Raw genomic sequence first — 14,533 nt, 5'->3', positions numbered from 1 at the left:
CTAGCTAAAGCTGTTGCTTAGCTACAGAGACGCTTGCAAGCTACGGCCGACTGTTTAGAAGCTAAGCAACAGGGTTTGTTGATTCACAGAGCTGAAAAGCTCCGTATGTTTTAACATTAGCGCTGGTTTGTCCGGCAGTTTTGATAGGACGGCAACAGCTCGGTCCCGTATATCACAAAGTTTCCTGTACTTGGCCAAATAGAACTAGAGATAGTCTGTGTTTTTTTAGCTATTGCAGCTGGAATTTTCAAACTTGTGGGTTACAGCTAGGGATGCAATTGCAAAATGGCCCATGAGTTGGTTATGAGCCACCTGAAATTGAAAAGCCAAGCTACAGCCTGGGAAATTTGCATTCCCACCCTATGGCATAGTTTTCCTTGCAACTACAGAACTGATCCTCAGGCCTATCTGCAGTCACATATGTAGCTTTTAAAGCTAATAGACAGATTCCAAAAAGACTAATGGAACGCTGGCCTTTAACTCAAGGGGGCTGGAATACAAAAGGGGAAGACTTTTCAGTTTCAATTCTAGAAACTCCAATTATTTATTGCTCCAAAGTACATCTGATGGCACCTTTCAGTTGAAGAGAGACTTAAAATGATGGGTTTAGTGTTTCAATAATTCAGATAACTTCATTTCCATATTTAGAAAACTTGCCGATGTAGTGATCCTGGATTGTGCATTTTTGTGTATTTTGTGGACGTCTGTTCAGTTCTCAGGAACTTCCCCAGCCAATTTTGAAATTTTAGCAGGGGCCCAAGAGCCACTGACTCGGAAGAAAGCTTTGACCTTCTGATCGATCTCCCCTTAGCTGTTGTACAATATATCTGGAAACTGCAGATTGCTCCTTATACTATTTGACTAACTACAAGCTCTAAACAATTAACTGTTCACTTGAAATTGCTGTGATAGAGAAACACATGTCCCCTTTGTAGGACATAAATCTAAAGATTCCCTATTGAACTTTATGTGCAGATACCATTTGCAACTACCTGCAGAGTGGAGCAGTTCTGGTGACACAAGTGTTAATTGTCTAGTTTCCCACTCTTAACTGGATACAGGCGTGCTTTAGAGCTGTCCCCCAATCAGTTTCTTGGATGGACTACTTAGTGCCGTCTGGAGCCTGCTGCTTTTGGTGTTTAGTATGCAGTTAGGCCGGTGTAGCAGCTTCACTAGAGCAACGTCTCATTCAAAGGTATGACTGATGTTGCTCCTACTCTTGGCAGGCCATCTAACAATCCCCCCCTGAACCAGGGTTGGTCTCCCAGCTTGATACCCATTGCGGAATAGGCTTGGCCATGAAATTACAGATTGTGGAGGTATACAATTCTGCTGCTGATGGCCCAGAACTCATGGCTGTCAAGTTTTAGATCTGGGCTTAGTTTATCTAACTTGGTCCTGCTGTAGTACTACACTACACAGTAGACGATGACTCCACTGCAAAGACAAAAGCTGTCTTAACAAAGACTGTGCGATGGTTACTCCTGTCATGGACAGACGTGTCTGCAACAGGTCGGTTGATGCGAACGACGTGAATCAGAATTGTACAGCACAGAAGGAGGCCATTCGGCCCATCGGCTCTTTCGAAGAGCAATCCCGTTAGTCCCATTCCTCTGCTCTTTCCCCATATCCCTACAATTTTTTCTCCAAGTATTTATTCAATTCCCTTTTGAAGGCTACTATTGAATCTGTATCCACCACCCGATTAGGCAGTGCATTCCAAATCCTACCCAAAAAAGCTTTTCCTCATGTCACCTCTGGTTCTTTTGCCAATCACTTTAAATCTATGCCCTCTCATTAGCAACCCTTCTGCATTGGAAACAGTTTCTCTTTATTTACTCCATCTAAACCCTTCATGATTTTAAACGCTTCTATAAAAACTCCTCTTAGCCTTCTCTACTCAAAAGGAGAACAACCCCAACCTCTCTAGTTCTAGCCATGTAACTGTAATCCCTCATCCCTAGAATCATTCTAGTAAATCTCTTCTGTACCCTCTCCAAAGCCTTCACAACTTTCCTAAAGAAGGGCACCCAGAATTGGTGTTTCCTATAGATTTAGCTAACGTCCTGGCTCTTGTACTCTGTGCCTCCATTAATCAGGCCCAGGATCCCATATGCTTTGTTAACCTGTCCTGCCACTTTGAAAGATTTGTGCACAAGCACCCCCAGGTCTTTGTTCCTGCACCCACTTTAAAATTGTACCATTTAGTATGAATGGTCTCCCTTCTATCTTCCTACCAAAATGTATCACCTCACACTTCCCTGTGTTGAATTTCATGTGCCATGTGGCCACCCGTTCCACCAGCCTGAAGTCGATTACTATCTTTCTCACTGTTTACTACACTTCAAGTTGAGGCCAAGATCAGATCAGAGCAGGCTCAAAGGGCCTACTTCTGCTCCTATTTCTTAAGTTTTGTGTCATCTGCAAATTTCAAAGTTGTGCCCTGTACCCCCAAGTCCAAGTCAATAATGTTAAGTAGGTTATTTCCTTGAGTTGGTTCCTTGATCATCTGTCACAAGCTCAATGTTGCTAGGCGATTCCTCTCACTACAGTATGAAAGTTTGTTACGTCTCATTACCAAAACCTTTAATGGGCAGCAGCCAAACCAATACTTCCAAAGCCTGGTTTCAAGCCTGACTTAGTAAACACATCTTAAAATAGAGAGAGGGCTGCTATTCACTTCCCTGTCCACTCAGCTGATACTACAAAGTGTGAAAAGCTACCTATTATACAATGCAGTTACAGTTGTACCTAAAGTAACACTGGTCTCTATATAAACATCATCTGCAAATCTTGCTGTTTATTGGACTATGTAATAAACATGCTAGAAAATATTTTTTTGAAATACTGGATGACAACCAAGTCGTTCTCATAAGTTAACACCTACAGTTTCTTACTAAAACAACAGAAAATGCTGGAAACACTCAGCAGTCAGGCAGCATTTGTGGAGAGAGAGAGAAACAGAGTTAACGTTTCAGGTCTGTGACCCTTCATCAGAACTGGAAACAGGTGCAACAGGTTTTAAGCAGGTGCAGAGAAAGGGGGAAGGAGTAAAGAACAAAAGGGTCGGTCTGTGAGAGGGTGGAAGGCAGGAGTGGTTGAATGTTGCAAATGGGGATGGCAGAATCATCAACAACTGCCACCTGAAAAAAATAGGGGCAGGGGTTATAGTCTGAAATTGTTGAACTCAATGTTGAGTCCAGAAGGCTGTAAAGTGCCTAATCGAAAGATGAGGTGATGTTCCTCAAACTTATGTTGAGCTTCATTGGAGCAGTGCAAGAGGCCGAGGACAGAGAGGTCAGAGTCGGAGTGGAGCGGAGAATTAAAGTGGCAAGCGACCGGAAGCGCGGGGTCACCCTTACGGACTGAACGGAGGTGTTCCACAAAGCAGTCACCCAGAGTTTGGTCTCCCCAATGTAAAGGGGAGTGCATCGTGATCAGCAAATACATTATACTAAATGGCAAGAAATACAAGTAAATCGCTGTTTCACCTGGAAGGGGTGTTTGGGGCCCTAGACAATGGGAAGGGAGGAGGTAAAAGGGCAGGTGTTACATCTCCTGCACTTGCATTGGAAGGTACCGTGGGGAGGGGAAGGGCTGTTGGAGGTGATTAAGGAGTAGAGCAGGGTGTTGTGGAGGGAGCAGTCCCTTCAGAATACTGAAAGGGGAGGGGGAAGAAACGGCAGTGGATGATCAGTTGAATGTGGAGGTTGGTGGGATGAAAGGGGAACCTTATCGTGGTTCTGGGAAGGGGCGAGAGCAGAAGTGCAGGAAATGGAACGGATACGGTTGAGGGCCATGTCAACCACAGTAGAAAGGAATCCTTGGTTGAGGAAAAAAAGACATATTGGAAGCACTAGTACGGAAGGTGGCAGCGTCAGCATAGATGCAGCAGAGATGGAGAAACTAGGAGAATGGAATGGAGTCCTTACAGAAAGCAGGGTGGGACAAAGTGTAGTTCAGGTAGCTGTGGGAATCAGTGGGCTTATAGTGAATGTTTATCAACAGCCTATCCCCAGAAATGGAGACAGAGAAGTTGAGGAAGGGAAGGGAAGAGTCAGAGATGGACCATGTGAAGGTGAGGGAAGGGTGGAAATTGGAAGCAAAAATGTTCTAGTTCAGGGCTAGAACAGGAAACGGCACTGGTACAATCAATGTACCAGGAAAAAAAAAGGGTGAGGGAGGGGACACAAGTAGGACTGGAACAAAGAATGTTCCACATATCCCACAAAAAGGCAGGCATAGCTGGGGCCCATGCGGGTTCCCATAACACCTTTAATTTGGAGGAAGTGACTGGAATCAAAGGAGAAGTTGTTCAATGTAAAAACAAGTTGAGCCATGTGGAGAAGGGCGATTGTGGATGGGGACCAGTTGGGCCTCTGTTCAAGGAAGAAGCGGAGCGCACTCCGGACGTCCTCGTGGGGGTTGGAGGTGTAGAGGGAGTGAAAAAGGAGATGGTTGAGGCCAGGAAACTGTTAAAGGGACGGAGGGAGTCAGAAGAGTTGCAGATGTAGGTGGGAAGAGACTGGACAAGGAGAGAAAAAAGGTGTCAAGATAGGAAGAAATCAGTCCCGCAGGGCAAGAACAGGCTGAAACGATGGATCTACTAGGACAGCCCAGTTTGTGGATTTTGGGAAGGAGGTAGAAGCAGGCTATGTGGGGTTGGGGGACTGAGGTTGAAAGCCATGGAGGGAAGAGCTCCAGAGGAGACGAGGTCAGTGACAGTCTTGGAAACAATGGCTTGATGTTTGGTAGTGGGGTCCTGGTCCAAGGGAAGGTAGGAGGAGATGGCAGATAGTTGGTGTTCAGCCTCCGCACGGTAGAGGTTGGCTCGCCAAACAACAACAGCACCACTCTTGGCAGCAGGTTTAACAACAATGTTAGGGTTGGATCAGAGAACGGAGTGCTGAAAGTTCAGAGGGAGGTAGGTTGGAGTGACTGAAGCAGAGAAATTGAGACAGCCAATGTCACGCTGGCAGTTAGCACTAAAAAGGGTCACAGAGCTGAAACATTAACTGTTTCTCTCCATGGACGCTGCCTGACCTGCTAAGTATTTCCAGCATGTTCTGTTATTTGAAAGTTCCAGCAGCCACAGTATTTCACTATTGTTACACTTTCTTGCAGTTTTCTTTTGCTTTGGTGTAACCCTAATTTTTGCAGATAAATTTGGTGTGTGGCATTTCCTGTCTGTTGTGTGCAAGTACCAAAGCTAAATCTATTATCTTGTATATGTACTGTCAGTTGTCATATTTTCTGCAATTGACTTTTTCCATTATAACTTCCTCTGCCCACATTTAATGGAAAAGCCCTATGTGAACGTGTCTGCTGTTGTGCAATTATGGGCTTTGGTGACAAGATGCCACTATTCACAGAATTTTACTATGATAAATTTTACCCATGGTGTCTTTTAATACCTCCATCAAAGTTTTTACTTTGTCTCAGCAGCCTGGGCTTCCACTGGAATATAAACCCAATGACGATTGGCAAAGCTTTGAATCACATCTGTCCATTCTTTGCACGTGCAGTTTGCAGAATCTCACGGTGCAACAAGAGTTGGAAGGTAGAAGAGTATGTCCCCTTGTGCTGTGATGATTTAAAAGTCTTTGCTTTCCACCCCCCCCCCCCCAAAAAGAGTAAATTCACAAAGCTTTTATTTCATGTAATAGTTGAATTTATGTAAATATTTTGCAACTGCATTTTTCTGTTGTGAAGTCTCAGGAATATAAAGGAGGCAGCACAGGAAGAGCACAAGCTGTTATTGGGAATTCTTCATACACTGACACACAGGTCCAGCAATCAACTCAGTTGCTAAACCTCCTGGTTTCAGTTTACCAGAGCAGCATCTTGTTCCCACAATCTAAATGCCTAGAATTCTGTATCTGTAGACTTGTTTTGAAGACTAAAATTACTCTGTGGCTGAAGACACACCATACTATTATTGCTGAAAGTTATATAGATTAGTGTGGTTTTCACAAAATTTCAATTCTCCATTATACTTACTCTCTGTGAATTTGAGGGAGCGAATGACTTTCCTCTGAGGTGTAACTCGTTTAATGTGCGGATGGTCTTCCAGAGTTAATACAGTGTCCCGCTGTTTCTCTTTAATTTGAACCACCTCAAAGTCACTCGGGTAGTCACTGGCAGGATTGTCACGAGGAACAATTCGCCATTCCACTATGTCGGTATTTTTCAGTGCACTAGAAATGAACTTGCTCCTGGCTGTGGCAGTGAAGTATCCCTTAAAGACCACAATGTACTCTAGAATTAAAACACAAGAAAATACTGTACAATTAGTTTTTCTTCATGGTTAAACATTAGAACTGTCATTGTGTGAATGGGGTCACTGTGACAATCAGGAATCTGCCCCATTCGAACAGGTACTGTGAAGCTCACATCTGCTGTTCCACCCCAGGGCACATCTATGCAATATGGGGAAAAAACACACACTAAAAGGTAATGAGCTCCAGATGATGGAAATACCACTGGCACAGGCAAGAGCCTCCAAAATGATTGTGATCGCCAAGGAACAGCAGACTCCAACAGAATGAGTGAGTCATTCGTTTGTTGGGGTATTAGCCAAACGAATGACTAAGTCTAAGCCTGCAATTTATCCCACTCAATTTCTGTCACACAATTTTCCTTTTCCCCCCCCCCCCCAAAAAAATCACATTTTGTAGTCTAAACAAATTGTTGGTTGGTAGTCAGTGAGTGGCATGTTGTGTGCGTCTACTTGACCAGCACAACAAAGGCAATTTAATGATTTACACCATGCAATCCCTCTGAGATTATGCCCTTTTCTCCAATAATACTGTATGCAAAGATTTTACTTCTTTTCAAAGAATGAGATCATCTTCCTCCAATTTTAAAATCTTGATTGAAGACCTACTTTAATCTGGTCCTTCAAGAGACTACTTTCCCCTTGGTCGATTTTCTCAAAAGGGAAATACATTTACATGGATTTAGAAAATATTTTATACCATTTGATGATCCAATTGGTTCCTTACCACTTGAGAATTGGCAGCCTATCCCCAGTTATCAACTGACTAGGTAAACTGTGCATGGAACCATTTTAGGTTCCTGCATTTTTTTATTTTTTTTTAAAGTTATTTTTCTCCTTTAGCTGTACCAGTCCCTGGTTAAGATAGTAAGTAGACAACTACCGCAGCTCGGTCAGTAGAGCGCTCCAACCAGCTCTACGTAGATGACCCTCAAATTTCTAGTGTAACGTCTCCCTTTGTACAATCCTACCCCACCCCCCCAAAACAAGGAAAGTGCCTGTTCCCTCAGACACATGATTAAGACAAGGACAAGACCATAAAAGCACAAGCTTCCCAGTGACAAGCCTCAGCTTCCCAAGACAAATGCTAAGCAATTACCACAAACATCCCCAGTACCATCTGTGCAAGTACCAGCCTCAGCTAAGACCACCACCATTGGACAGTACTGTGTGCTGATCCCCAGCAAACCTTACTCACTAGCTTGATTTCTATTTTCAGAAAAATGCCCCACTTTGAAACAACTTATCCTCTTGAATATAAAATACAATTTAAATGGCAGCATCCAGACTAAGCTTTTAGTCAGCCCTTCAATCAACCAAAGCAAGCAGGAGTTTAGCGTTCTCCTCATATACACACCCTGCCTTTCACTGTACAACCACAAGGAATAGTTTTAAATCGCATACAGACACCAATCTAAAAATAAATGGACCCGCTCCCTTTCAAACAGAAAATTTTAAAAAAGGACCACGCAAGTGTAATTTATGCACTGCAAATACATCCAAATTCAATCAATTATCTGCAATCGGTAGTACAGAACTGTAACACAAAAAGGAGATTTAATTTAATACAAGTGTAGCAAGAACTAGTTTACTCCCTTACACCGACATGAAGAATCTTCCTTTACATATTAGGCCCCTGTACACCTGGATGTTCAAGACAGCAAAGATTATGCACCTCTCATTTTAAATAATTTAAATATAGCAACAAGGGAAAGGGTTCTTCAGGAAGGAAGGCTTCATGCCATTTATAATTTCTTTACCTCCAGAGCCCCACCCCAACCCCCCAAAACCCCATTTACCTGGTTGAGCTGTAGAGAATCCTAGAAAGGGCACAATAGTCCAGTGAACACCGTCAGCATCAAGCAAACAATGGGACAGGTGAAGGTATAACTACCTGTATTGTTCAAAGAATTTGCCTCAACGCCAACCTATGCAAACTCATGGCAGACTGGCGAGTCATTAGTCTGGATTGGATTCAAACCCAGACCCTGCGAAAAAAATGGTGCTTAATCCAGCTAATCAATAACAGTTATTCACTTCACTTGCTCCTGGTTAAGCAACATGGATTTTTAAATTCTCATTCTAGTTTTGAAGTCCCTCCATCTCTGACCTCCTCCAGCCCTACAACCTTCCGAGATATCTGTGCTCCTCCAATTCTGGCCTCTTGTATTTTAATCGCTCGTGCCATCAGTTGCTGAGCCCCAGGCTGTGGAGTTCCCTCCCTAAACCTCTCCCACCTCAAAAGATGCTCCTTAAAAACTACCTTTGACCAAGCTTTTGGTCATCTGTCTCGGTGACAACACTCCAGTGAACGCCTTGGGACGTTTTACTACGTTAAAGGCGCTATATAAAATGAAAGTTGTTGATGTTCAAACATATTAAAATATTACAATTCAGTTGAAAAAAATGTTTAAAAGACAGCCATCTTAAGAAAAAAAGTGAAAGTAGATTATTTGCTTACCATGTTCGACAGCATTAGAAGTGTATTCCAACTTCAGAGCCAGATGGGTACAATTTGGACAAATCTTGTTCCGCAACTGTGTGCCAAGCCGTCCCCCACTGCACAATACAACAACCACTACCAACAGCAACCAGACACTCTCCAATCGCATGGTCACAAAATCCAAAAAAGTTTCCAAGACCCAGAAATCCAATCCGTTTTGCACTGTCTACAAGGGTCAGTCCATTTTCTTCACAGAAAAGATTCTCTTATTGGTGTTCAATTTGCAAGAGAAGTTTGTAAAAGAGACTATTTTTGTTCTCATGATATTTAGGCAATGGTTGACAGTACAGCCCAGTTCAGAAGGCTCTCATTTCTTTCGCCGTTTCTTCTCCATGGCACCCAGCTGTTGCAATCACTAATGTTGTAATACATGGACTGGAGACGCCATTTGTAAATCAGGAAAAAAAAGGGGGAATTCAAGAGGGAAATCCACCAGGTTCAGCTCGACTGCTAAACCAATCTGTTGGAATAGGAGAGGTTAGGATTTCAAATGCAATCTTTTTAGGAAAAAATACAATAGCAGAATAACCTTTTATAGCCCCTTTCTCCTCCCTGCATCACATTCCTACTGAGACAATGATCTCCATGGAAGAGCATCCCACACTGATGAGCCCAATGATTTTTACTCCTTCCCTTCAAAAGGGTTGCACAGCCTACCTACCTACCTACCATAACCAGACCAAGTTTCTTTATGAAGGGAATCAGAAGCTATGCTGCAAGGCAACAGAATGCCACTGCACCACCCAGGCCTCTATTATAGTGAAGACAGTCTTATTCAGGAGACCAGTACAGAAATTCAACATTGCATTTTTTGGAAGGTCCTTTTGCACAAACAGTCCATAATGGTCCAGGCTTGAATCTTATATGAAATGCATGACCACTAATTGCATTGGGCACAGTTCAGCACTACACTGAAGTTTATCTAGTTCACAGTGCATGATCACCAGGGACCATGGCAGACATTTCATTCAGCTCAATACATTATTAACTAGAGATAGCCATGCCAGTGCTCACCAGGGGACACCTCATCCAGCACCTATGCATTATTAATTTGAACCAGACTATTAGTGCTCCCCATTGTTCAGACTGCAGACAGAAGGTGCTTTTATATTGCACGAGACCCACATTAATACCACTGGGTTCCCAAAGTGCAGGCCTCACTGCCAGAATGGAAATCAAATACAAAACTTGTGGGCCTTACGAAGACCAGCTTCCAGGAAGATCTGTTATTAAGTGACTTTTCTGGGCCAGTCTTAACAAGTGGCAGTAGTTTTACATTTAGCTTCAAGTCAGCTGCACAAGACCACACCCAGGGAACCTACCAACACTATCTCAGCATAAAAACACCAACAGGAGTTTTTATTTATTTTATTTTTTTTTAATTTGTTAGGACATGGGAAATGCCACATTTATTGCCCGGAGATGGTGGCCGCTCTTAATTACTGCAGTCCTTGCAGTGATGTTGCTCCCACTGCAGTATGGTTCTGTTGCAGGTTTCTCCCCCCCCACCATTTAAACAACTACAGGAAACTTTCTGATATCCGGCACTGACGGGACCGAGCTGTTGCCGGTGGAACAAAACTGCCAGAGAAACGAGCAGTAATGTTAAAACATACGGAGCTTGTGAGCTCCGTATCTAGCAACAAACCCAACAGCCTCAAAACAGTGGGCGCAGCTTGCAAGTGTCTCTGTAGCTAAGCAACAGCTTCAGCTAGACGCTTGCAGAGCCTTGACTGGAGGAAAAAAAAAAAAAAAAAAAAAAAACTTCTGAACCGACTCCTGAATTTTGCCGGTGGATAGAGCGTTCCGGACATTTAACCTCTGGTTAAATGAAAGTTTCCTGTAGTTGGCTTACCAGCCCACTTCAGAGGGCATTAAGAATCAAGCCGATGTTATGGGACTGGAGTCATGTGTAGTAGGCCAGTGCAGAGTAACCGGTTACCTTCCCTGAAGGAAGGTAAGTGAACCAGCAGCTTCCACATATAAATATGCATAGGAATAGAAATCTGTCAACCACTAACCTGAACCAAAAATTTGAAAAATGGAACACACAAGTCAGTCAGCAGCAACAGCAGGGAGAAGAAAGGTTAACATTGCGGATATACAGCGAAGAAGACTGGAAGAATGAACAAGCCTTTTAATAGAAGATAGGGAAGAAAAATCATAAGGAGAAATCTATTCCCAACACAGTTTAATCTATCACTTTCACATTTGTTGTGGGCTGGGTGGGGAAGAGAGAGGATAAAGAGAAGGGAAGACAGAAAAAGGGGAATTGTGCTAAAGATCAGAGAGGCCAGTACAGAGAAATTGAAATTTCTACTTTTGACATCTAAATACCTTATGACCCATAACCCATCATGTCCCAAACCTCAGAACAACCATATTACTCAAGTGCGATATTCTTTCCACCACCCCATGCTCCAAATAACACTGGCACACACTGTTAATTGTGGTTCAGTGTCACAAATACGAGGAATTGCATTGAGTCTGCCTAAACACAAGCCCTTTTGCCCCAAGCACTTTCATAAATTATCTGGATTGAGTTCAGGGCCAAGGTCCGAGAGAGAGAAGGCAGCACCCTACAGGTCCCCAGACATGAAATTCACTTCCAGAAAACCAAATATTCTCCATGTCCAACCTTCAGAAAAATCTCCTCTTACAATTAACCATGCTGGTATTTCTCAGTCACAACACGTCAGTGAAAGTTCTTAACATGACACCACTACAGGTTTTGGGGGGTGGAAAGGGGCAGGAAGGGGCCAGCAAATCTGTTAGAATGTCAGAATCTCCCATTAGTAAGACAGTGTCAGCAGTCACTGGAAAAAAGAAAACACTACAGGGCATCTCATCTTGTGCTGGTGTAATCACCCAGCAGTATGTAAACACATTGAATGAATTAGCAGCGCTTCTAAAATCAAGCTCATCCTCTGAACAGTGACAAAGCCAATCTGCACACCAGATGGAAGCAGGAAAGCAGAAGATAGCAATGACAAGATGAACCATTTCCAACTGCAACTAAAATCAAGAGAAACAGACAAAACTATTCAAGAGATTCATTTTCAGCCAGCAACAAATATTTACATAGCACCTTTAACGTAATAAACATCTAAAAGGCGCTTCACAGGAGTGTAATCAAAAAAAACAAAATTTGACAGCCATACAAGCAGAAATTAGGGCAGATGACCAAAAGCTTGGTCAAAGAGGTAGGTTTTAAGAGAGTCTTAAAGGAGGAAAGAAAAGTAGAGGGGCAGAGAGATTTAGGGAGGGAATTCCAGACAATGGCTTCAGTCTTCGATATTTAATTGGAAGAAATTTCTACTCATCCAGTGCGGATGTCGGACAAGCAGTCTGACAGTATAGAGATGGTGGAGGAGGGAGAGAGCTGGGCATCAGCATACATGTAAAAACTCACATGTTGCTGGATGATGTCACCAAGGGCAGCACGTAGATGAGAAATCGGAGGGGACCAAGGATAGATCCTTGGGGGACACGAGGTGACAGTACAGGATTGGGAAGAGAAGCCATTGCAGGCGATTCTATGGTTACGGTTGGAAAGATAGGAATTAAACCAGGCGAGTGCAGTCCCATCCAGCTTGACGAAGGTGGCGAGGCATTGGAGCAGAATTTGTGATCAACCGTGTCAAAGGCTGCAGTCAGGTCCTGAAGGACAAAGGATAGATTACCTCTGTCGCAGTCAATTAGGAGATCATTTGTGATCTTGGGAAGAGCAGTTTCAGTACTGTGGCAGGGGTGGAAGCCTGATTGAAGGGATTCAAACAAGAGTTCTGGGAGAGATGGGCTTAGATTTGGGAGGCAACAACACATTAAAGAACTTGAGGAAAGGATGGTTGGAGATGGGGCAATAGTTTGCAAGGACGAAGGGGTTGAGGGTTGGTTTGAGGAGGCGGGGGATGAGGACGACAGATTTGAAGGAAAGGGGGACAATGCCAGAGGAGAGAGAACCGTTATCAATATCCGCTACCATGGAAGCCACAAAGAAAAGTTGGGTTGTCAGCAATTTAGTAGGAATAGGGTCAAGAGAGCAGGAGGTCAGTCTCATTGACACGGTGCGCTTTGAAAGAGCAAGGTTGGCATGGGGGGGGGGGGGGGGGGGGGGGGGAGAAAGGATGAGAGAACTTAGAAATATGCAAATTTAGAGTTAGGGCAGGGGGAAAACAGAGAGGAAGCTAGGTCCGGTGGGCTAGGGCGAGAGAGAATTGAAAGCAGAAGAAGCAGTTGAACAGATGTCGTTGATCTTTTTAAAGAAGTCCATGAGCTCCTCATTTATTGTTGGAGGGGGAGGAGGAGGCAGGGGAGAGTGGTTTGAGAAGACGGTTAGTGGTGAAGAGAAGCCTGGTGTTATTTTTGCCATCCTGGGTGCTCTTCGAATAGTGGGCAGTTTTAGTGACAGAGAGCAGGGCCCAGTAGTGCTCTATGTGATCTAGCCAAATCTGGTGATGGATGATTAGGCCAGTTGGCCGCCAAAGATGTTAAGTCTGTGTCCCTTGGACTTAAAGGAGCGGAGATGGAGATGAGGGGTATACCAGGAGGAACAACTAGGGTGAGGGAGTGTAATGATTTTAGTGGGGACAAGGGCATCAAAGTGGTGGAGAGGGTGTGATTTACAGTAAGTCAGGGGTCAGCCTAACTCAATATGGTATTTTAAAATAACTTGCCCTTGCCTCTACACAAAAATTGTTGCTGCAAGAATCACGGTTCTTGATATCTTTCTAACCAGAGGAAGAAGTGAGGATCCACCCCAATTCCCCTCATAAAAACCATGTTACACAGATGATGCTGAGGTTTCTGAACATTAATGCCTTCTTCATATCCCAGAACCACTGACAGTCCTGCAACATGGCCTGAGCCTACCCATGCTTTGGAATCCACCCTTTTATATTGCAGATTGATTCCACAGCACTGGAGTTAAAATTAAAAAACTGCACTTGGCCAGTTGCTTGAAAGACAGTTTATATTTTGGTCACCAGGCCTTCCCCAATGGTGAACCAGCAAGTGACATACCTAGTACACAGCTCACCTTGGAGTCAGAAGGTTATACTGAAGGAGTGCAGTCTTTCAGCTGAGATGTTAAACCGAGGCTCAGTCGGTCCTCAGGCAGAAAGACAGCATGGCACTATTTGGAAGAGATGGGGACTTCAGCGCCCTGGCCAATATTTATCCCTCAACCAACATCATTGTTGGAGGGACCTTGCTGTGTGCAAATTGGCAGTCACGTTTCCCTATGTTACAGCAGTGACTACACTTCAAGAGTACTTTATTGGCTGTAAATTAGATGGTGTGAAAAGCACTATATAAATGCAAGTTCTCTGTTTCTTTACTGGCTAGGAGCAAACTGGAAACATGAGAAGTTACTGGTAGGAGGCAGATGTTGCTGACAACAGATCAACAACAGTACGCTTTTGTTGTGACCAGTCAAGCACATCCCTGGGCTAGGCTAGTTTTATCTAGTATAGAGCTCTAAATTTTTGAATTGTAGCATATCTACATGCCCACAGGGACAATCACCACAGTAATTTCTTGGTTTAAAATGATTTACAACATTCCTTGTGCCCCAAGCATTTACAGATGCATGGGGAAAAAAACAAATACAAAGCTATCAAGATTAGGAGGGTGACCAAAGGCTTGGTCAAAACAAACATAGGCTTTAAGAAGTTTTAAACAAATCCAGAGAACAGGGCCAAAGCAGTTGAAGGCTTTGGCACCAATGATCGGGTTAAGCGGTGGAAAATGCA

At 43.6% G+C, this 14,533-nt stretch overlaps 1 protein-coding gene across 2 annotated transcripts in view; it reads right to left on the bottom strand.

Moving 5' to 3' along the window:
* mbtps1 (membrane-bound transcription factor peptidase, site 1) overlaps positions 1-14,533 on the bottom strand; it is a 188,768-nt gene that overhangs the window by 154,658 nt on the left and 19,577 nt on the right. For both annotated transcript variants that reach the window (XM_085991177.1, XM_085991178.1), the window contains exons 2-3: positions 8,739-9,240; positions 6,001-6,258 (exon numbers count right to left, since the gene is read on the bottom strand). In XM_085991177.1, coding sequence (XP_085847303.1) covers positions 6,001-6,258; positions 8,739-8,889 — 409 coding nt within the window. In that variant the 5' untranslated portion in view covers positions 8,890-9,240. The remainder of the gene's footprint in view (positions 1-6,000; positions 6,259-8,738; positions 9,241-14,533) is intronic.

This window comes from Somniosus microcephalus, chromosome 6 (assembly GCF_052327205.1).
Source record: "Somniosus microcephalus isolate GS21.2 chromosome 6, FLI_Smic_1.0, whole genome shotgun sequence".
Classification (NCBI taxonomy): domain Eukaryota; kingdom Metazoa; phylum Chordata; class Chondrichthyes; order Squaliformes; family Somniosidae; genus Somniosus; species Somniosus microcephalus.
The sequence above is the reverse complement of the archived record's forward strand: the minus strand, read 5'-3'. Positions and strand labels throughout refer to the sequence as shown.